Source organism: Zonotrichia leucophrys, chromosome 7 (assembly GCF_028769735.1).
Source record: "Zonotrichia leucophrys gambelii isolate GWCS_2022_RI chromosome 7, RI_Zleu_2.0, whole genome shotgun sequence".
Classification (NCBI taxonomy): Eukaryota; Metazoa; Chordata; class Aves; order Passeriformes; family Passerellidae; genus Zonotrichia; species Zonotrichia leucophrys.
Window position 1 is genome coordinate 21,743,995 of NC_088177.1, and position 23,800 is coordinate 21,767,794.

Sequence of the window (23,800 nt, forward strand, 5' to 3'; positions counted from 1 at the left end):
CTCTTAAAATCACAATCATATGTTTTAACATCTCAACTTTTTCTTTAGCCATTGAGTAAGCTATGTGTCAAACACAATCTCTACTGTAGGAAACCAATCTCTGCTGCGAGAAGAACCAAGCCCCCAAAATGAAACTAATTTAGACAAAATATGCTTGAAAAAGAACAAGTGGGCTAAACATTATTATCCCCTCCAATGTCCTTTTCTCTTTTTTTGTTTTTTTTTTTTTTTTTAGATTTCTTTTTCAGCAGGTTCAGTTAGCATGGTTTGTGTGGTAGAAGTACTGAGCACACTGTAACCTTACACAGATCAAGGCTGCAAGTGGTACACATGAGAGAACTGAAAGAATTGAATTCTCCAGAGAAGGTTAAGTTCTGCAAACACTTTCTCCCAGGAACACCATGAACACCACCTTGAGCAATGGTTGACTTAATACACAGGTATGTGTATCACAGCTTCCTGCTGCAGAGCTGGTCACCAAATCTTGCTCTGAAAAGCAAGGCCAGCTGATAGAACCAAAGGAAGACTGGACTCACCTCTAACTTCTGACAAGTGGCAAAGTCAATAAAATAAGAGGGCCCCAAAAGAGGCCACTACAGCCTCCCACCTGCAATATGGTGCAGGCAGGTGCATGTTTGCTCTTGGGTAAAATGCACGGAAATTTTAGGTCTACAACTGCACAGTATTCACATATTCATACATAAACGAGTAGAGTCTGTAACTACCTTGCCCACACAGCCTCCTGCAGGAGCTTGCAAGATCCTAAGTTGGATCACTACTTAAGAAAACAGCAGAACCAGGATGGCAGCTGGCAATCAGGAGAGGAGGAGCAGAAGGTGTGGCAGAAATTGGTAAAATTTACGTGCTCGCATTCTCAAGCTTTTCTTCTCTGAGTGATGAGATGGATAAAATTTCACATGCTCTGACAAAATCAATTCTTAATAAAAGACTGATGGTATCAAGAACATGTTGGCTAGCACCAGAGTTGCAAGTGGAAAAGATTGGCATGAAACAGTACAGAAACACACGGAGATCAATCACTGACATCATTATTGAAGTTTTGCGACTATAAGGAAAAATATGCACTTTAACAGCTGGATGAGAAGTATGTCAAAGAGAAGAGAAATCAAAGGATTGACCTGACTATTCTGTGATTCTATAAATATGCATTTTTAAATCTAAATCTAATGATTCTCATCTTAAAATAAAATAATAGCTGATAAAGAGTATGCTGTTCCTCCCTCCCATCCAAGAATATCCATAAAAACTAAAAAATAAAAAATACTAGAAAAAAACCACTCTGGATCAACTGGAACAAGAAAATATTGAATGCAAAAAAGTGGAGCATTGAAAAGATGATTACAGAATCACAGAACATATTGATTGGAAGGGACCCACAACGGTCTTCAAAGTCCAACTCCTGGCCCTGCACAGGACAGCTGCAAGAGTGATCCCATGTGCCTGAGAGCATTGCCCAAATGCTTCCTGAACTCCACCAGGCTTGGTGCTGTGACTTCTGTGGGGAGTCTGTTCCAGTGACCAACCACTCTCTGGGTGGAAAACTTTTTTCTAATATCTAACCTAAAACTCCCATCTTTGAACACTTCAAATTTGCCTGTTTAAACAAAAGCTCCTAAAACAGTAGCAAATCAGACTTGGACAAAATATCATTTTTTTCCTGATCTGCTGAACTACACAAAGGAATACTCAGGTTATCACCTTGGTTTGGTAAGGATAAAATAAGGAGCCCCTTTGTCCAGGGGCAAAGCCAGGCTTCCTCTTACCTGTGAGAGGTTCTGCAGAGAGTTTCTGATGTCATGGAGGACCCTGCGGAGCTGCATCTCCACAGTGGAGGGTGGGTTCATGGCAGGAGGACGATGAGGAACTCCATGCCTTGGAAAGAAGGGGCAGCTGAAGGGGGAAAGCATGGCACTGAAGGAAGAGCCAGAGATGCTTGGGATGCTGTGGGTGCTGAGCGTCCTCATGTGCTCGCACAGCGGCCGGTCCTGCCACTCCGTGGGGAGGGAATGGAGGGAGCACGTGGAGCGGGACATGGCTGCTGGCATGTGCAGGGGGCAGCTCTGTACCCTGGTGGGACTGAGATCCTCAGACAGCCTGCTGGGCCCTGCCTGGGGCACCTCTTTCTTGGAGGATGAAGGCGCAATAAACAGTGTGGATTTGCACACAGGATGGCCGGAGGCTGCCTCCTCCTCACTTCTGTCATTCTCAGATGATGCTTCCTTGTCCTCCTCCACCTGTGTGTACTTGTAGGTGAAGGAAGGAGGACTGCAGAGAGTCTCTTTTCCTGGAGATAACTGAACATTCACAGAGGACACCACTTTCACTGGATTCAGCAATGCAGTTGGGAGAGACTGAGACCGCCTTAGAGGATAGCCCGATTCAGCAAACCAGAGTCTCTGCTTCCTCAGAAGATCTTTTGACTTAAGCAGAGTGCACCTGGCCTTGGAGTCAGGTGAGTTGATGATCCTCATCTCAGCTCTTTGCAAGGCAACCTGAACTCTGTCCACAGATGATGTGGAGGAACCATCACCTTCCAGAGACTGCATCGACTTGAGGATATGGTGTGTGTGATACTGAGGAAACTCAAACACGCTGCCTTCCTCCAGCAGGTCTGATTCTTTGTGCTCACTGGAAATGTCTTCCTCTTTGGAGCTGACCTCTCCTTGGACTGTCTCTGATATATGAGATGACTTGCTTTCTTGTCCTTGATTTTGTTCAGTTTTACAGTCACTAATTTTTCTGTCTTCACTCCTTCTGCTATCAGAAGATTTTCGTCTCTCTACTTGAGAGATAATATCCTCTTCATCATCATCATAATCCTCCTCCTCATCATCTTCCTCCTCCTCCTCCTCAAACTTATCAAAACAGGGCAGTTCCTTGGTTATCGGTGTCTTCTGTTCCTCACTGTGCGATGTCACAGTTGTTTCACTGTCACAGCTGTCAGCACTGCTTCCCATGCCCTGCAAAGACTCCTGAACCTAGGAAAGATATGAGACAGCAAAGGAGTGAATGTACTGGACACTCAACTACTGCCTTCTCAAGAGTCAGGCCAAGAGTCCAAGAACACCTTCACAGGGCATTGGGGTGGGGAGCAGAAAGAATAATGCACTTAGTGTGCAAGAGAAATGATGAAGGAGAACAAAGAAACTGTAGTATCAGATACATTGGGAGTACAATGAAGCATGGCACCAAAAGGAGGTTTTTATTTTTCTAAAGAGAAAATTCTCCACACATTCCTTTGATTTGACAATAAATTCAATAATGTAAGAAGAATAGAAGTGGCAAAAGAGTAAGAGCAAGAAGAATATAATACTAGTATTTTAGGTGGTGATGACAAACAGCTGGGTCATGGAACAAAGCATTTCCCATTTATAAAGGTTTACAACAGTGAAATGAAGGGTAGCATTAGGAAATGTATACAGAGAAGCGAGGAGAACTACAGACTGTAGTGAAACTGTGTTACAGGACAACACCAAGAATGGGAAAGCCAGTCTGCCCATAAACTAAGCCTGTTTAAATAAAGAATCCTTGAAGACTGAGAATATCACATCAGGATGTTAATCTCAGTTGGAGACCACATCTGGTACTATTAGCCCATCCCTCCTTTCTCCTGAATCTTCTTCCCCTATTTATTTCATTCTAAATAACAATTTAAACCAGAGTACATAGACGAGGGAGTTGCTAATTTAATGAGTAACAAATGGCAGGAAAAACATTTAGGAGAAAGGAAAAAAGAAGAGAGCTATTCATTGTAAAGCACATTCTTGAAGCTGGGCTGACTGACTGCTGTATTTACAAGTGCACAAGACATTTCCCTAAGAGTATGTGGTATAAAGTACACTCTTGGAAATTTACCATAGTTGATGCATGAACTAGAAATTTTCCTGTCTCTACTTTCTGCAGTTCTTGCTGCCATTAGGATATTAATTATTAGTTCCTTCTAAAGAGATTATGTTTTTCAGGCAATAGTTCCTTCTCCAACCATCTAGAAGATTTCAGCCATGAATGTCATCTTCACAAGTACATATCTAACATTGCACTCACTGGCACAGCCACAAATTATTGTGAAAGAATGCGCACATTCAGATGGTTTTCAAGTTAAAGGTACTAAATGAGCAAAAGATTATAATGTTTAGGTGAAATCATATGGGCTACATGTGTGTCTATCTGTGTCCTAATCCTCCATCACATTGTTCAATTATGAGTAAAGCATAAGAACTTGGATGGAGAATTCTGGCTTTGCTGACACAAAACGCCTCTGCAGAATACCCTATCTCAATATCAAAATCTCCCTCAATTAAGGAAGTCAGAGATGAAAGGCAATATGGGTTAAATTTTGAGTTCTCTCCTGAGTTTCAGAGGAAGGCTATGGGTGCTAGAGTCAATAATTTAACAGTAGATGGCACTAAATTACCATACTTTTAAGAAACAATATATACTCCTCTGTATCCCCTTCATTTTTTCACAGGCTCTCTTCACCAGCTGCCAAGTTCTCATTTCCCCTAGCTGCATCATTCACCCATATTTTCTGAATTCAGCTCAGCACTTGGTCAGAATTAAGGATTGAAGGGGGTAGAGGAGAGCCTAGCAACTCCATGGCACAAACCTCATGCAGCCTCAAAATACCTTTTCAAAACAGCAGAACAGAAAACAGAAATCTCTTCCCTTTAGTGCCAACACAGATAAACTCCAGCAATATTCCAGTGAAAGGGTGCTTAGCTGCAACATACTTTTAGTGGGCTCTTTATCAGGTTGTAACCAACATAAAAATCAGGCGTGACCAACTCTCCTCTGAGTCACCTTCTAACATGCCTGTCAACTTCAGTGCACTCACAGGTCTGTAGAGAGCTGAACAAGTATGTCAGATGATCATGCTCTTTGCAGGAACTCAGGATCATTTTTCCCTTTACTCATTATTACTCCTTTTCTTGCTCTTGAAAAGCACTAAGCTGATGTTTAAGGGAGACAAAGACCAACACTATCATGGCTTTTATTTTGGCACTCAGTTGAAGAACTACTAAATCGGAAAACCCAGAATTCCAGTACCAAAATGAAAAAGCAACACTGATGGGTGAAGAGGGTAAAAAACTCTTCCTAGTAACTGCCAAACAGCTTTTAAAGTGCTTGGTGTACCACAAGGGAGAAACACATGGTAGCATAAGAAACAAGTCAGCAGATAGAAGCTATAGAGATGAAGATACCCAGAATCCGATTTATTCCTTTGGGCTGTGGTCTAGGTCTCAGGAATAGCTGGCCTTGAGAGCAGGATCCAGCCCAAGGCCTTTCACTGGCTGACTGACAGGCCAATCAAATCATGGCTATTACGGTGTGAATGTTTTAGGAGAACCAGGAGAACAGCTCTCCAAAATATCAGATACAATGCAGTCAAGCATGTGTATTGAGCACACACCTAAAGACCAGGCTGGAACAAAAGTTTTTCCTAAGACATGAGGTCTCTCTGGTCAGCATCACAGCAATTTCTGGGACTAAGATCAAAGAAACCAGAACAAGAAAGAGCATGGAAGGTCAAAATCAACTAAAATTAGTCTATCTTCATAGTAAAGCTAGTGTGAAATTGTTTTCGCTTTCTGTCAGTTGGTAATTAAAAAAAAAAGAAAAAAAAAAGAAAAAATGCAGGGGGCAGGGGGGAGAAGTACATGGGCAGTGGGAAGGCAAAAATGATAAAAACATGAAACAATCACCAGATTAGCTTTAATCCTTCAAGACCTTAATCTCGACCCACTACTGAGAGGAATCAACAGTGAGAAAAGATACACCAGTAACAGCAAACAGAACATACTGAATTTAGACCTTATTCCAGCCCCAAGTATATGCAGATTAACCTACTAAAAAGGCTTTCAAGTCTGAACACAGAGACTTGGCAGGTCCAGCTCTGAAAACTATGATTTTATAGACCTAGATTGACAGCCACAGTAGCAGTCAAACACTGTTTCACACTAATCAGAAGTATTTCAACCACAAGATGAGAACCTTACCTGAAGCTGATTGAATGGAGAACAGTCTGTAGAGTCCTCAGCAAAGCCACTGCTGTCAGAGTGCTGACTTGCTGTCCTTAAGAGCTGATCTGTTTGAAACAACCAAAACCCAACTGTAATTACTTTACAAATCACAGCCTTTCAAGACCAATTCCACAGAATTCAAGTTTTCCTTTTACAGCAGAAAACCATGAAATGGGTAATACAATTGCTTTTCAGTTTCCACTTTGAACAAAACAGAGAAACAACTTTTTTGTGCCAAGCAAAATCTCTCTCACCCAAAGCCCTACTTGTGAAACTTCAAGCAACCATTTTTTACATTTTTCTTTCCTGTGCTGTGGAAAAAAAATAACCTCTGCAGATATTGCCCCTGTTGGAGTTCTCCTTTCACAAAACTGCATCACTGATTAATTCACACACAGGCAGTGGAAGAGTTGCTTTTGTGTTGAAAAGTACAGATTTGACACCTCTCCTGATCATGGAGATACTGAAGATCACCCAGAAGGACAGCATCACATGGGCAGAGAGGGCCATGTGGAGGACTCTGCCAGCTGCTGGAGAGGATCCTCCACTGGCTTAGCAGACAAATGCAGAACATCCCTTACACATCAATGGGCAATCTGCCAAAGCACATTCCCAGTGCTCATTTTATACACCAGAGATAAGATCCTCCTGCTTGTTCCTTTCTACTCTCATTAGGTAAGCATTAAAATAGCCTAAAGAGGCTCTAAAACCCTAAGTGCTTCCCAGGAGTGATTTCCCCTGGTGCAAGCACTGCACTCACTAAGCAGCTTTGCAGGGAGATCTCAGCAAGCTCTGCAGCACACTATTGCATGTATATTTTTCCTGACTGGACACAGGAAGCACTCACCGAGTGCAATGTTTACCTTATGGCACCAGAAACATTTTACCCAGCCTGAGGTGGGCAACAACCTTATCTCACCTTTAGATCTCAGCAGAAGCATAAAATCTTGGAGATGGGAACTACAGTAGCCTGCCACCTTCTCCTCTGGAGCCTTAGGCAAGAGCTTGCTGCTGTCTCATCAAAGGCTCAATGCAGAATTTTGCCCCAGTTAAATGTAGTCATATAATTAATCCCAGCTCACAGCTCAATGCATGGCATGCATTATGAAAACTGTTGGATATTCACAACTAATTTTTTTTAGTATTCATTTTGATAAACACTTTACTAACACTAAAATAAGTAAGAGCCTGCACAGCCTGTGAACACCAGTAGAGGCAAACTGCCCACGAAGCTTCTGTATCAGTGATGTCACACAGCTTTTAGGGAGTGCCTTTCAAATTGTGCTGCTGCTGTTATCATAGTAGCCACAATATCCTGCGATGACAAACAACTTTTCTACCTCAAGACAGACATCCCCACCCAACTCCCAGCAAGGACAATGGAAATTACTTCCCTGAGAACTGGATCTTATTAACTGACTAATTCACTTAATACAGCTGAAAGAGCATGCCATGATCAGCTTGCCACTACAGCTGAAGCTGGGGGGAAGCTGTTACCTTCCTCATGGTGAATAGTTATCTAATTTTGTTGCCAGATATTGAGCCTCCTCTGTCTCTTTTCTTATCTGGTGAATTTTAATAGAAGAGGAAAAAAACCCACTACTGGTGAAAGCCTTAGCCTCTCTTAGGGACGAGATCCCAATTAGTTCAGATAAAGCAATTCACCAGTGCATGTGCATGAACTTCATTACTGTTCAATAGAACACTGACCTGCCCTTCTGCTTCCTTCTCAGTCAGTATTTCCTTTTCAGCTATAGAAAGGAAAATTACATCTATATGTTTTCTGAAATCAATTCTTGGGCTTCTCAGAGACACAGTACTGAAGTTAAAATGAGTCTTCCAGATAATCTTCCATAGCACTGGTAATTTATTGACATGCTTTGACAGCCTCACAGGACAGATACCACCAGGCAAAGGATCAGCCAAGAGCAGTCATTCACACTGGCCTCATTTATCCATGGCAAGTGACTGGCACAGTATGAACAGATTCAAACTGCCTTGGTTCAACCTAAGGAGACCTAGTCCCTTTCTACAGGTATCCCTTGCTTTCAGTGCTACAGAGCTGCTAGGATTTTTTAATGTTCTAAAGCAAATCAGAAAAGATGTTTTCTGAGTAGTCATCTGCTACCACACCTTACCCTGGCCCTTTGCAAGTTCTCAGGGCTCTCCACAACATCACTATGATGTAAAGGCAGTAAAAAATTATAAAGAGCTGGAATCTCTACTGAATCAGTAGTGAAATGACAAGGTTTGGTTCTGTAAAGACTGGAAATACCAACTAGTACACTGGGATATACAGATACATAATGATATTCACCCTCTTGACAAGACTGATCCAGCTATGTAGCCTGCTCTACAGCACCTGGATATGTCTCAGATTCAAGCAAACAAGGGGAAAATAGGAACACACTTCAAAAAAAGCCACAGAGTTACATCTGGCTCTTGACAAAAGGTCCTCCTGGCAAAGGAGAATCTTAGGACAAGGAGTTTGTAGTGAGATATGGGTCCCCCTCTCTTCACCTTGAGTGCAGAAAACTCAGCACTAAAGGTTGGTTTTATAGGCTGGGATCATCCCTTGCCCTGTGCAACCCCAGGAAGACAAATATACCTTCTGCAAAAAGGTACCACTGCACAACACTGACTCTGCCACTCAAAGCTACTGTCAACACTACACACAGGAAATCTTCTGAACTACTGGGAGGAGGCCAGTGGCAGGATAACAACGAAAGTGTGGAAGAAGGAACCAGCTACAACAAACAAAACCACCAGGAAAATCAAACTCCCATCCCAGTTTAACAGAGCACAAATAAAATGGCTTATTGGATTGTTGTTCTAAACTATATATTAAAAAAATATCAAAGTGTATTTGGGCACTGAATATACATTAAGAAAATTGTGTATTCATAAATAATCTAAATAAACGGAAAAAGTTCTAAACAAAGAACACAAGATGAAGAAACAAGTCTGTGGTTTATGAAACATGAAGGCAGATTCAGCAGAGCATCCTTGTCAGGGAAATGATTAGTTCATCTATTGCAACATCATAATGAGCTACCAGTGTCAGTCTCACCTCTTCTGAGTCACTCAACTGCTCACACAGAAGAGGAGAAGAAATATGTGGAAACTGTTCATAAAGTTTTAACATCTTTTTCTTGTACATGCATTATAGGAAAAGTTCAAATGCACTTTGTATTTTATAAGATAATAATTAAATTAACATTCCCAATTTAACTGTGAGGCATTTTATTATAGGATTAAATATCAATTGTCCCTTCTTTACATACTGATCACACCATGCACTAACAAAACCAGCCCAAAAGGAGTCCTGTTGCAAAAACTCTGAGTCCCTGGGGATTTCCTTGCAAAAAATCTGTTCCAGATGTTTTCTTCTCACTCCCCCATCTCCAATCTCCTGTGGGGCTGCACCCACAGAGAGCTATAAATACAATAATATATTAAGGACAGGAAGTGCTGATGATGTGCTTTCTTCCCTTTCAAGGATTAAACTTGCAAAACCAATAACCTTAATGCCTTAAAAGAAACAGGTCTGTGGCTACTCAAAATTTCACAGAGCCATGTTGATGCCAACAACCAGAGATTCATGATTTGCGTTGTCCTGAGAATACTTTTTCCTCTAGGCATTGTACCTGCATTTGTCTTTCTTTTGGGGCATTTTTTTGGAATGGAAGGTGCTGCTGTATGATATATCAATAAGAATTTTGGTTTTGCACTAACAAACCTTTCTACCAGATAACTTTGCAATATGCTTTTTTTATAGTGGACATTCAGCAGTGCTGTGTGTTTGCAAACTAGCTGAAGCTTTTCATTCTCGTGTTTCTAAAACAACTGAGATAAGACACATGCGTTAGTTAGGAGTCTAAACAGCAGTAGACTGTGTTGTTCAACATAATAGTTAACAGTCAGCCAGACTACTTCAGTAAGAAAAGAGAGTATCTTTTTATTTGAATAGTTCACTTCTTATTAAAAGCCCTCTTAATATGCCTTACAAACCGCTGTAAATTTCAGAGAAAGCATCCACAGCCCTCTGTGCAGATGTAAAATGACACTGTAAGGTTTCTAATAACCTGTACCAAAGAACACCAACCCTACTAACTGACAAAGAAATACCACCACATAGAAAAAGAGGTACAGAAGTATTCCTTCAGGGAAGTATTCATCTGGAACAAATCTTTATGTGTGCTTATGCACCACAGAGAAAAAGCCACTGGAAAAGGTGGGTTTGTATAAGGATTGTCAACTGAAATCACACTGCAACAGAGGACCTGTGGTTGAATTTCATGCTGATCCCACCTCATGAGATTGCTAGCGAGAGTGGAATTTCACATTCAGACAATGGCCAGAATGTTTAGTAAGTGACCACTAACTTTGTATGCCTTCTAAGTTTGTGAACATCCCCCCCTCTGAGAAAGCAGGCTGAAAGGCCTCCATGTTGTCTCATGTTGGACAACTTGCAAAAAGAAAAGTCGGCTACAGTTTTTCTACCTTTTGGGTTAGTTCTCCATCAACGTTCACCCTCTTGGCAACTTGACTGAAACCTACACAGAACAAAGTCCTACGTGTTTTGCGTCTCCCAGGTGAAATAAAATGCTGGTCTCAGACTAACTTTTAGTGAATGTTCAGGTATTGATATCCTTGTCAGATAAGTCATAGAAAATTCTAGGCAATGCCTGCCTGTTAATAAAGTGTCACCACTAATCTGTGTGAAGTGTATTCAGAAATAGGAGAGACATCGTGCCTGGGAAACATGACCTGGCCTACTTCAGTCACACTGAAGTCCCACTGCTAGAACTGTTGGTAGCTTTCAGCAAGTACACACAGGACCATCTCACTTTTCTTTCTTGTGTGGTGGAAGAAGAGCGTAAAATAACTACTGGGAGGAGAAAAGATGAAAAAAATTATTTTGTCTCCTCCCTGACTGCAGCTCCTGGTTCCTTAACTCAGTTTTCTCTGAAAAGCTCTCCCTGAAGCTGGAGAGGCCGGCAAACAGGAGAGCCCTGCCCTATAAAGACTGCACCTCTTTTCATGTAGTCATGTAAAGCAGGTGGAGGAAAGAGGAAGCATGTAAGGAGGAAGTACTAGGAACAGTCAGAGATTCAGTTTCTGGCAATCCTTAGTGGCCTATGTTTGTACCAGAGGAAGCTTAGTGAGCACCAGGCTGTGTTGTGCAGAACACTGATGAACAAGTAGCACAAGCTATCACCACTAACCAGGCACTACTCTCCCACACTTAGTCCAGGGCACTCTCAACCACGTTCATGCAATTCAGCTGACAGGTCACACAACTGTCAATTCATTTGTGCAAATGCAAATAAGATGATCTGTGTTTCTTTAGAGAGGTTTTTCTGCCTCTCTTAAGTATCTAGAGATGCTATTCATGTTTCACCAAGAAGTTGCACACATCTAAGCACCTCCCTAAGTGCAACAAGCTCTAGTTCCTCTTTAATTAAATGTATCAGCTAGAGAATGACCTTCACTTGCCCACACTGGGCAAAGTAACAATCACAAAATAAACGTAAAAATCAGCTTTATCCCCCTCCAAGCCATAAAACACATAAATAATAATTTGAGATGAAAGCACAAACTAAGTGAACCACAACAGCCAGTGCACAGCATTCTCCTTGTGAGGGACTACAGTTTCCACGTGGGTGTAGAGACACTAGTTTTCTGAGCAGGCAGCCTGCAGACAGAGCAGTAGTGCATAGGAAAAAGCTGCATGTATCATGCAATTTAGGTTTAAAACAATATAATTTCAGTTTAAATGGGTATCTTAAATTACAGGATCTACTAAGGAAAAAAAAATCCCACACAATCTGAATTAACATTTCAGGCCATCTGAACTACCATCAATTACACAAGAGTGAAAACAGCCAGTGAGGTTATAGGGCTGTTGTCTTGCCTGTAATTTGGTTGCCACTTTGTAGTAATGTTCTGTGATTTAGCTTAAAAAGAAACCCAGATCCTTTTTATTTCTAGAGAGAAAAAAAACTTTAGAAGCTTAAAATATCTGAATCAGCCTTTCAGATATGGAAGAACACTCAGCAGTCTGCTGTCCTCACAGAAGCTGCAGTCTACTCACCTTTCCTTGACTTGGTCACTGCTAGCTGATGTGTAGCTGAAACGTGAGGTAGATCCCCCTCTGTACTCTGGATCTATCAGGAAGAGGAGATGAATATTTTGTCAGGCCAACTGGAATATATTCCTGTGCTTAGGAATGCCTAAGCTATACACACTGCACACGCACGAGGAGGTTTTGGTGGCTTTTTCCTCCAATTGAACAACCTACACTGGTGGAAGGAGCAAATTGTGATCTCCTTGAACCAACTTTCACCAGGCATTCAGCAATGCTCCTGGAGGAGAACAGTGATCCTTGGGCAGCACCTCCCACACAGGGCACAGACCTCCCCTCTGGCTACCCTCTGCACGCAAAAGACCTGGAAATCACATCCTGTGACAACACAGAGCTCTCAGTTCCTCTTTGAAAAAACACTAAAATTACTGTGTGAAAACACCTCTGACCACCTTTACACTACTGTCTTTTTCCAGTCAGAACTCTTGGCCCTTCATTTGAATTTAAAGAACAAGTACAATACATGTAGAAAAATGTATGAGGAGGTCAGCACTCATGGCCTGTCAACTGCAGCCCTACCAACTATTTCCTACAAGCCACCAAACCTCCAGCAGAAGGACCCAGACCCAGCCAGAACCTACTCCAGACTTCACCATGCCACTACTCATGGAAATAACTGCTATGTCTTCCAGCACAGAAAAGGAAGATAATGTATTCAGATCCATGCACATTTCAACTGGGAAATGTAAAACTACATAAAAATGAATTCTTTCACTCAGTAACTTTGTGAAACACAGTCTTATTAAGGAAGCAGTTCTCAGGCAAATGTTCAAACAATGAAAAGAATATGCCTAAAATCTCAACAGGGAGGCCTTTGTTTGGTTCAAAACCTAGAATATGTTCTCTCTTTTTGCATGTGATCCAGAAAAAATCCTAATGGATCACACGCAAGTCTACATGCACAACCCCGCTGTCCAGCTCTCCCCAAACCTTCCCTCTAATGGGCTGCCAGCCCAGTTTCAAAACTGTAACACAATGAATTTATCTCAATTTTTTATCAACTTAAAAATGTAAAAATCAAGATACTGATGTTGATAAGCCAAAATTTGTATTTAGCTAAAGAAGAGGTTATATTTGCATTGATCTCATGTGTATAGCAACCATATTTATATTTAGTTACTTTTACACATAAACCTTGTGGCTTCTGTTCTTTTAGGAGATGAAGGCTGCAACAAAGGGGTAAATCCTTATTTCATCCAAGTGCAGGGGAGTCTAGAAGGGGCTCACCATTTAAGATTAGGAAAAAACTAGCTTGGTATTTTTATTTTAACAAAGAACAACAAGTAATCTTACAGACACTTTAATAAAACTGGCCTCCCAGGAAGGTGTCTTGATTCTCTCAAACCTCCCAGTTTCTGATGGCTAAATTTGCAGCCTTCCAAAAGCTAAGGTTCTTCTCATTTAAATACCATCCACCTCCTGTCCTTGGCTGGGAGACAGCATTCCATTCCAACCGTGTCCGCAGCACGGTGCAGCTCCTCAAGCACACAGAAGCTCCTTCTCCCTCCCTCCAGCCAATATTCACGCTGGTAAGTGACCTTCAGCACTGTCATTGGCCACCTCAGGAGTGGGTGTTTGGGGGAAATCCTGTCCTGACTCACTCCCACACTCGCTATCTTCACAGCCACAGACTTCCGAAGGGCACGCAAACCTCCAAGGCATTTGTAAGCCTTGGAAAGAACTTCTTTGATATATCTGTCATCTTTCTTATGCATAAGAATGCACTCCATGCCAAGCTAGGAAAACAGGGGGAGGAGTTACTGTCACTGTTTCTAAGACAGGTTATTGTTCATTACACCCTGCTTAGAGACGCACAAAAATAAAATCCCACTGCCAGGAATTGTTCTAAAATGTCTTCAGCAAAACTCAATCCATCCTTCCCAGGGATCTGTAGCCAGTTGATAAGTATATACTATATTGCATAAACAAAAAATCCACCAAAATCCCATCCCACATCATATGCTGTCTTGCCAAAACAGCTGTGTTTATGCCTGGCATCACTGCACAAAGTGTGCAACCAAAACTCTGCAAACACATCACACTTGAGCAGAATTCAGCAAGCCTTTCCAGCCAGCTTACTCTGAAGGAAAATTCCACACCTCTTTTTAATATAAACACATGTATATACATGTATATAAAATACATTAATTGTTTCAGTTTTGCCCAAGGGTACCAAAAATGGATTTCTCCTCTGAAATATACGGCAAAATGCATTGCTCCTCAGTCCCATCCAATTGTGCCAATGCAAACATTTTTATAGCTACACAACAAGCTGTATCAAGAAAACTATCTGGCTGAAAACTAAGCCAGGAAAAAGAAATAAATCAAAATACACTGAGTTTCTTTTTCCCCTCTCAATTGGACTAGTCCTTTGTTCTGGTTCAGTAGATGGCCACCAATATGTGGGTAGGACACACTGGAATAAACAAGTGCTAGGAAGCACAAGAGGCTTGATTACCTTTTTTTTGCTTAATGAGTGCCTTCAGCTACAACATTAGATGATCTAAAAGAACTTGTCATGACAATATGACACCAGACACAGTATCTTCTAAATCATCACTTCATCATTCACTGTAAAATTCTGTGGCTTTTCTATTCACTTGCTTTCTTCATTTCACCACTGAAATCACAATATCCTTCATTTTATGTATCTATTTCACATAGACAAAAAACTTAACTGCTGAACTTTTAACAGTCACATTGAAATGTGTCCACAAAAGCATCTACTAATTTAAGAATATTGAGACAGTTCTTACAATTTGAGCATTAAGTCTATGCAAAAATTGCATTCTTGAATCAGTAGGCTGCATGTTTACTAGCCTAATAAACAAATCACTTACAGGAACCTGGGAATTAAAATTCCTTTGGGACAATTTTTCAATATGAAAATGGGTATCTGCATATATGAAGATGTTAAAAGACACCTAGCACAGACTGTGCAATTAAGCCTTGCCAAAAGTCATGTCACAGCGACCTTCAATGTGCTAATTTCCAGAGAACAAATAAATCAGCTTAGAGTAGATTGTAATCAAAACCGAAAGTTGCACAAGACGAGCACCTCACACTACATGAAAGTCCCTCCTCTGTTTCACTGCAACAAAACTCTTGCTTTATTCACAAATTTATCTTTAATAAACATCAATTAATAAACTGAATTTACTTTTGGTAACGAAAGTAATGATTTCTACTTAACAATTTAAGTAAAGTGTAAAAACTAAACACACAAAATTTTGTTGTGTACAAAGCCTAACCTAGATTTACTTACATAGGGAAACCTTCCCAGGAGTTATCCCAGTGATAGCAATTACCTGAATCTGATTTAAAAAAAAAGAATAAGAACTTTCCCAGTGACTTAGGAACAACAGCAGCAGCAGCACCAAGTTACCTTATTAAGAGGATCAATTAGAGCAGCCTGCAACTGCTGAGAAAGCGCAACACTCAGAGAATTTCAAGTATTCCTGGAGAAAACACTGTCAGCTGCACAGGAGGGAACATTCCTGTGCTGGCAGACAGGGAGTTATGTAAACTGTATGCACAAAGAAAGTCATGTATCTTCACCCACCTCCTCCATCTCAAAGGAGTCCTTCTGCTGCAGCATTAGGCTCACGACGGACGGGTTTGCGAGGGGAGCGCAGGGGTCTCTCGCTGGCGATGCCGTGCACAGTCTCTGTGTCAGGACACTGCTGTCAGAGGTGCTGGAGCTGCTGCTGAGGCCTGGAGAGTCCAAAAGCCCAGGTTCTTCGCATGGTCTATCCTGGGCAGTTGCCAGCCTGCCACCCTGCCCGTCTGCTGGAGGCACAGAACCCTCCTGTGCTCCGTCAGCCACAGCAGGGAGGTGCGTGGGTCTCTCTGCTCTTGCAGCCTTTGTCTGACTGCCGGCTATCTCCTCCTTTACAGGAGCCAAAAAAGAGGGGCAGTCTTTCTTTTTAGGATATTTTGGCAATTTAGATTCACTTTTTACATCATTCTCCTCACTCCCTACTTCAGCTGGACTTTTCCCTTTTTCAACAGGTGAAGGACTGGAGGAGCTGCTGCCATCAGCTTGCTGTGTGCCACACAGATTGAGTTTTGACAAGGTCTTCATTAACCGACTGGCTGTGTTGCTGCGATTCAAAGGGGGAGGGCTGGATGCTTCTTTGCTGGAAGACACTGAATTCATACTACCAATTTTCTGCAAAGGAGTCCCAGAGACTTGAGAATACAAAGAAGAAAAAGCATTGGCCACAGTAGTAAGCACTTCAATCTGACGAAAACGACCTGCACAGGAATGAAACACAAGGCATATCTGAAGAGGGAATTTTGATCATAATCTCTGCTCAACCCCACAAACCTACTCCTATTTTTATCAGGTGCCTCTAAGGCTGAATGAACACTTCCTAGACCTGTAAGATGAAAGTCATACCCTACTATGGAAAAAAGGAATCTCTACTAAATGCACAAGAACAGCACGCAAAGTTCTCCCAAATTAAATCAGTGGCATATGTGTGTGACACAAGTTTATTTACAAAATGCTAGAAAGGAAGTGTTACTCATATTGCTCTCTCCAGCTACAACTACAAAAGGACAGCTATGCCCTCATTTCAGCAGCGCTCATTACTGATCCAACAAAGCTCTTGTCCAAGTCCATAGAAATACTGCCCCAGATTTCAACAATGACAAAAATAGGTCACTGCCACCCAGAAAAAAAATCCCACCCAGTGACTGAAGAACACCAGAAACAGAAGGATATTGTTATTTGTTTCAGTGCTCTAAAGCTGCATCAGAAGATGAGAATGACACAAACCAGAAGGCAGCAAACCTTAGAGGATGCCTTTTATTTCCCTCCCTCACTAAAATCCTTCCACTCACCCCAAGGAGTACCACCCTGGTGGTCACCTCTTGCCTACTGAAGACTAAGCAAGAGTTTTATTATGAATTCTGAATGGAATGTTGGCCTTTAGGCTGTAACAGAGTTTTGCCAGAGTATTAGATACACACCTCTTTTGGGGTTGTTTACATAGTTAATAAACTCATAAATAAACTGTGCTTCAAAAACATACTTACTTGTTAAAGCAAAACTTGGATTTTCCACTTCCATGCGCTGTATTTGGGCATTCAAAAACACTTTGATATCTATCCCTCTGGCAAACGACGATGAATTAAAAAATCTCGCTGGAATTTTTGAAGCAATATCTGGTTCATCTCTCCCAAACCCAAGGTTATAGAGCACTTCTTCAGGATCTTCCTCATAAAGCTCCAGTAATTCAGAAACACTAGACAAATGAAAGATGTTAACCATCTACATGTCTCCTTTTAAGATCCAGTCCCTTCTATCAAACTACTTACTCAGCCCAGTAGCCACTTTGGTTTATTGAACTTTTGACTCCTACATCTCAGACTAGTTTTCGAAATAATTGTGAAGATCTCTGCATCTAAAATTTTCGTTCCCATTATGAGAGCCATTGGCCCAGACACATCACAGATCCAATCCCATAATTTCTAAAATCAGTCCTATTCTGCAGAGCCCAAATTTTAAAATGCCATTAAAAGTTCTGGAATTTTTAATGTTTAGGTCCATTTGTTAGCATTTACTGAAAACCACAACAAAAGACAAACAGAAGTTTTCCAAGCAACCAAATGAAAATTCCTTTCTAAATGCAGCAAGGCACATAAACAAGCCAAGTCCATGTAACTGAGGAACAGACCTTTTAAGCAGAGTTTTACCTTGAAACAGTCGCGCTACTTTTTCCAGAGCCGGTGGAGTTCATACTTCTCCCCTTTTGATGGAACTGCAGCCTCCTGTCCTTTGCCAGTACACCATTGCTGTCAACACAAACAGAGAGGACCCCTGTGATAAACCTCTTCTGTTCAGGGACTTAATTCTCTGTCTCACTGGAGAGCTAACCCGCCAGCACAGCCGGATTTCTCTTTTTCCCTTCAGTGTACTCTGGTTTGTATTATCCATGTCATTTATTGAAATACAGAAACAAAAGCAAACCCTGGGCTGCCTCAGTAAAAATGTACATAGACAGTACGACTTTGAAGGCAAATGTGAGCTGAGAAAACAACCCCAGATCTGCCCTTGCTGCCCCACCCTCCCTGTTCCCACCCTCCTCCAGTAAGGAAGCCCAGCCTCGGGTGAGCTGTCCTGGCCCTGCCTTTTCCTGCCTCCCCTGGGCTGCTGCCTCCTCCAGCAGTACCACCTCTCCATGCAAGGCCACCCTCTCCACGCCCTGGGTACCCTGCTCCTCCCAGGTGCCACCTGCCCGGAGCTGGCTGGGGAAACTGAAGAGGCTCCCAGGGAAATGAAGCAAGATGAGCCTCAGCCCACACTGCTGGCCAGCCTCTTTCCCAATCCCAAACTATTTCTTCCCTGCATCTGGAGAAGCTGCCTGAGCATTAGGTGGTATCCTGGGTTCAAATATTTCTGGTTAATCTCTCTGAGGAACAAAATGTTCCCCCCCCCAAAACAGCCACCAAGAAACCAAAGGTGGCAGAGGATTCACCTAAGAGTGTGTATTTATTTATGGTGCCCAACTCAGAAGGAATAGAGAGGATGCTTTCTGCAGGGGCTGCACAGTATTCACTGAAGTTTCAGTGGGGTTTTAGTTTCAGCACATTTTATTTAGAAGCTCTAATCATCTCTCCTCTCTCAAAGTCTTTTTTCCCTGCTCCCAAAACACATGTGCTGTGACAGGCAAAACTAATTTTCCCTTGAAATTTCTGAAACAGTGAGCAATCACTGAGGCAAAGAAGGTTAATCATGCTACATTGCAAGATTTGTCATTTCTCTGTTTTCCTCCTGCTACTCCAAAATCTATGTCAGGTCTGCTGAAAGAACATAAAATTTTTTTTTCTGCACCTTCTAACGGCTCTTTCTGTGTTATCTGGATCACTTTCTTCACTCTCATGTAAACAGACACAAGCAGAAGAGCTTTAGCTCTGTGGTAGCCCCCATGACTTCCACCGCCCATTCTCCCCCCTGGCCTTCAGTATAAATATTCCTCTGAAGTAAACAAACACAAAAAAAGATGTTTACCATGTTTCTGTTTGGGCATCACTCCGTAGTTGATTAGCTGTAGAGAAAGAAAAAGAAGTTATATCCAGATCTCTTCAGAACTACATTTCTCACAACCAGTATGAAGAAGCAGACAGTGAGCATGTTTACCAACAGTCCTGCATAAACCAGATTTTACTTCTTCCATATAAATGATTGTCAAAGGTTTCTAGTATATGGCTAATATAAAATGATCTGGTTTATTAAAGCTCTGTTTAAAATTAAATCTCATATGGACACACGTTTACATCCTGTCATTAATCTCATTACTTGAAATTTCAATTGCGATAAGCTGGTAATTGTTATATAAACCATTTATTGCTTTGCAACTGAAGACATGATTACCAGCTGCAGGGCTGTTCCTGGGTGGGAATGGGAGGAGGACAAGCAGGCATGCAAAGATTGCTCCAGGTGAGAAAGGAAAGAATACAAGAAAGGCAGCTGGCCCCACAGCCAGGTGCAGAGACTATTTGTTCATCTTTCCATCAGCAAAGTGGGGCAGGGCCCTGGCTGGCTGAGCTGGATCAGAGCTCAGTGAAGCCCCCAGTGCTGATGGGGCCAGCAGACATTGATAGGGCAGGAGGGATAGTTGATAGGGCTCAGAGTTGATAACCTCAGGAGAGAGGCTGTCTCCCAGGTACCAAACACCTGGTCACCAGGCTGACAGGGAAGTCAGCACTTTCCACAGCTGGATCATATGGGAATGTCCCAGGCAGCATTATTCTTTCAGAACTGAACTTCGGACTTAAATTATGGGCTCCTCAAAGAGGCAACTCAGCACTAACAACTTGCCCCAGGAGACAGGCAAGGAGCACGTGTCTGTCATAGCAGCCCTCAGAATCAGCTATGAAAAGAGTGACATCACACACTGCCAGGAAAACTCTGCATCTCGACTGGCTGTGCCAGCAGGGTAAAGTCAGCAACCGTGAGTAAAACATGGAAACCTCTCAGCCTCTCTCTTTGTTTTGGAGACATCACAAAGAAATGTATGCAAAACACAGATCCCACATCTCTTCTTTTCAATATTCTTGCCTATAATAGGAAGGTAAGCCTATCTGTAAGGATTATCCAGTGACTAAGTTGAACAGCTGAACCATGGGTTTTACCAGCTCAGCAGCGGGCTGGGGTTACAGGTCCTGCCCAATGCCCTCTGTACCATTCACACAGCGCTCTGCCTTGCATCTGGACTCAGGCAGTCATGGCTGCACAAGGGCAGGCCATTCATCCCAGCCTCAAAGGGACTGTCTGTCTGGCAGGGCACACAGCCCTGCTCCAAGCAGCTCTGTCGTCCCCTTGTTCTCAGATGGGAAGCAAAGACCAGCAGAAACATCCACATCATTAGCCAGAAAAATCAACCAGCAGTTCTAGTACTGGGATCTTTTCATCTGAACAAGCTAAATCATGCTAAAGACCCACAAAAACCAGCAGTCCTTAGAAATTATAAGGAGAAAAACTGAAAAGAAAAAAGTGACATGATGTACTAAAATCCACTGATTCTTGTGTTCTTGGTCATAAGCCCAGACCCTTGGATTATCATTACACAGAAACTTTTTCTATGAAATCTTTGTGCTGCAGGCAATCTAAAAAGTAAAAAAGACTGTCAATAGGAAAATTTAATCCTATTTAATCTATTGCAATAGGAGACTCATTTACTGCTTTTCCATCATTATCAGATCAAGATCATTACCAGATAAACTTTTTTCCCTTAGAAGTCTTAAATCTTTAAAAATTAAAGATATTTCCTTCCTCCAGGCCTTGTCCCACTACTCTGACACTATTGGCAAGACTAACGTGGAAGGAAAGGGCTTTCTACTACATCAGTTCTGGCACTTAGCAAAAGCTGTAATTCAAAAACATTAAAAGCTAAACTGGGAATTGTGCCTTTTTGTTTCTAAACACTGAAAGCAGATAATGTCTTATATCCTCTGTCTGACAGATAACTCCAGGACATGGTTTGTGAGAATTTTTTTTTTTTGCTATTTTACAAGATGCTTCTGTTAGAACAGAATCCACAGTGCTTTTGCTAGCTGGTTTATGGACACCTCTGATCTATGATCAACATCAAGGCTAGAAGCCTTTTATACAAAGTCCATGGGGAACAGCCACATCTCCTTCCCCTTAAAAAACGGAAGAGAAAGAAAAGGCAAGCAGCTAGCAACAGAAGAGTGTATATTGTGGTTGATCCGAAATACTTACTCAGCTTTGGTGCTTTTCACTTTTAAAAGCACTTGGCTCTTAATGGGTTTGCCTCGTGGCTGACAGAATTTCACTCCTCCTTTCAGAAGCTTGCACAGCCACTCCCAAGGGATTCAGTGGAAGTGGGGCATGCATGGCTGCCAAGAGTAACCCATGGACAAGAAGAGCAAGTAGGAGAAATCATTTTCTCACAGCCTTGGTAAGTGCTCCAGGCTGTCTGGTCATCATGGGTATTAAAATGAGAGGGCAGAAGCAAATACAGGACTGCCTCTGGCCTTTGGGTCAGAGACTCAGAGTGTTTAACGCTAGCAATAGTCTAAATAACTTCAAAAAGTGAATCTTCCTGCATTTTTGTGTGCTTCATCCTGCTTTTCTAGCCAATGCTGTCCTTCAAAATAAAAATCAGATGACTGAGTATAATTTTCTTTGCTAGAAAAAGAGTCATAATCTGACACACCCACCTTCGGCTCCCAGGGATAAGTCATCTTCAAAACTTCCTCCATTTCTCACCAGCATGCCTGAAAACATACAGTTAGCACTTCAACAACTACAATGCTCCAATGTTTTCCTTCCAGCTGCTTATCTAAAGATATTAGCAAGACACTTCATTTGATACAAGAAATAACTCGACTTTATTTACAAACCCTGCATTACTCATGCAATTAAAATGCATTAAGAAGCAAGAAGTCACATTTCAGAGCATAGCAAAATGATTTTGAAAGGAAACAACTACAACACTGCTTTGGTTTTGCACTCAGAAACACTTCCAAGTCAATGTGTGAGCAAATTAACTTCAAGTGGGAACCTGGAGGTACCACTCAGCCTATCTGTGCCTTTGGCTGCTGCATTATCTGTTCTCCAGACATCTTACCAGGAGAATCCAGAGTCTGAGTCCAGCTGGGGCATTCCCCTCTCACCTTCCTGTACCAGATTAGGAGCTGAAGTGAAGACTCCAGGCACAACAAGTAATTCTTCTTCACTGTCACTACCTGCCCATTCCCACTGTACTTTGAACTTTAGTATTCAGACCTGCTCGGATAGTAAAATTTTCAGGTGTGGCAACCACAGTTATTAGAGGCAGAGACTGCTTAATGCTTTTCAGTTTGGAGACAAAATCACCTCCCTATTTTGCACATCTGGGAGTTTTTTTAGAGCTTACAAAGATCTCCAGAAAGACTTATTCAGGTTCTTTTCCCCCTTCTCCAGCTCCTCAGGCACAATTGCTCTGCTGCGAGAATAACTCTGCAATACTGACCCAGCTTTGGTTTGCTACTAAAGGCCCCAAGTCTCACATGAATGTCCTTGAAAACAGTTTCCAGCAAAAGAGATTTCAGTAGGTAAAGCCCTTCCTTACCCTTCAACAGAGGATTGCTTTGCTCATCCAGGGAGGCTCCCAGAGGCGTTCTGAAACCACAGAAGAGATTAACACTGCTTAAAAACTTGCTGCTTCATGTCCTTCCTTACAGCATGTAACAAGCTTGTGATAGCAGCAGTTGTCCCTCCCTCCCTCCTTCCCTCCCTCCGCCCCCAGAAAGCACAAACATCTGACGACTGGCAATAACTTCCTAAACAACCCCCAGCCCTCTAAATAAATACACCTTGCAGAGAAAAACAACAAAACATAATAACTGCATAACTGCAAAGCTCAAACACCTTCAGGAGCAGAAGCCCCTGATGAGGAAAATCATGGGCTTCTCAGCAAAACACCCAGAAAAAACAAGCATGAATTTTTGAATGGATTAATTCAATCTCATTTAAGCAGCAAAAACTGTTGCCATTTTTCTACACATTTAAAACTTTTTGGAGAAAGGGGTAAAAAGCTGTATTTGATGATCAGGAAGAATCAAGATAAAAAATCTTGACAGCTATGTTAGCTGTCACTTGCCAGTTCTGATGCCTTACAGGCTGTTCACACTAGCTCTTTTTTGGATGATCCCTCCCATAGCTGCTGCCTGAAGGGCAGGGGATCTGCTGAACCTCATGGTGCTTGAAAGGAGCAGCAGAAGCCTCACAAGGGACAAGTCCAATCCCACTCTGGGTTCACACTGTATTTGTTGACACTAGCTAGATGTTTCCACATCTTGTCTCTCAGTCATGTTTAACCAAAGCCTGGTCACTTCTAAGTAGCACAGCACTAACTTTCAATGCTCAAAACAAATTCAGAAATATAATACTCATAAAGAAGGGAAAAACAGATGATCTATCCACCTACATTATGTATATTTCATTTGGATTTTCAATTAGACAAACACATAAACCTTCCTGAAGACCTGAAAGTAAACAGTGCTCTGATACAGTATTTATTTTGGTGCCATAGCCAAATTAAGGAAGGAAAGTTTGCATCTGCTTTCTAACAGACCTTACACTTCACAACTTTAT

At 41.9% G+C, this 23,800-nt stretch overlaps 1 protein-coding gene across 2 annotated transcripts in view; it reads right to left on the minus strand.

Annotated features, from left to right (window-relative positions):
- ITPRID2 (ITPR interacting domain containing 2) overlaps window positions 1–23,800 on the minus strand; it is a 39,997-nt gene that overhangs the window by 11,463 nt on the left and 4,734 nt on the right. For both annotated transcript variants that reach the window (XM_064717884.1, XM_064717885.1), the window contains 9 exons: window positions 22,776–22,825; window positions 21,883–21,939; window positions 19,208–19,244; window positions 17,893–17,991; window positions 17,233–17,441; window positions 15,752–16,446; window positions 12,139–12,211; window positions 6,018–6,106; window positions 1,785–2,999 (listed from right to left, as the gene is read on the minus strand). In XM_064717884.1, coding sequence (XP_064573954.1) covers window positions 1,785–2,999; window positions 6,018–6,106; window positions 12,139–12,211; window positions 15,752–16,446; window positions 17,233–17,441; window positions 17,893–17,991; window positions 19,208–19,244; window positions 21,883–21,939; window positions 22,776–22,825 — 2,524 coding nt within the window. The remainder of the gene's footprint in view (window positions 1–1,784; window positions 3,000–6,017; window positions 6,107–12,138; window positions 12,212–15,751; window positions 16,447–17,232; window positions 17,442–17,892; window positions 17,992–19,207; window positions 19,245–21,882; window positions 21,940–22,775; window positions 22,826–23,800) is intronic.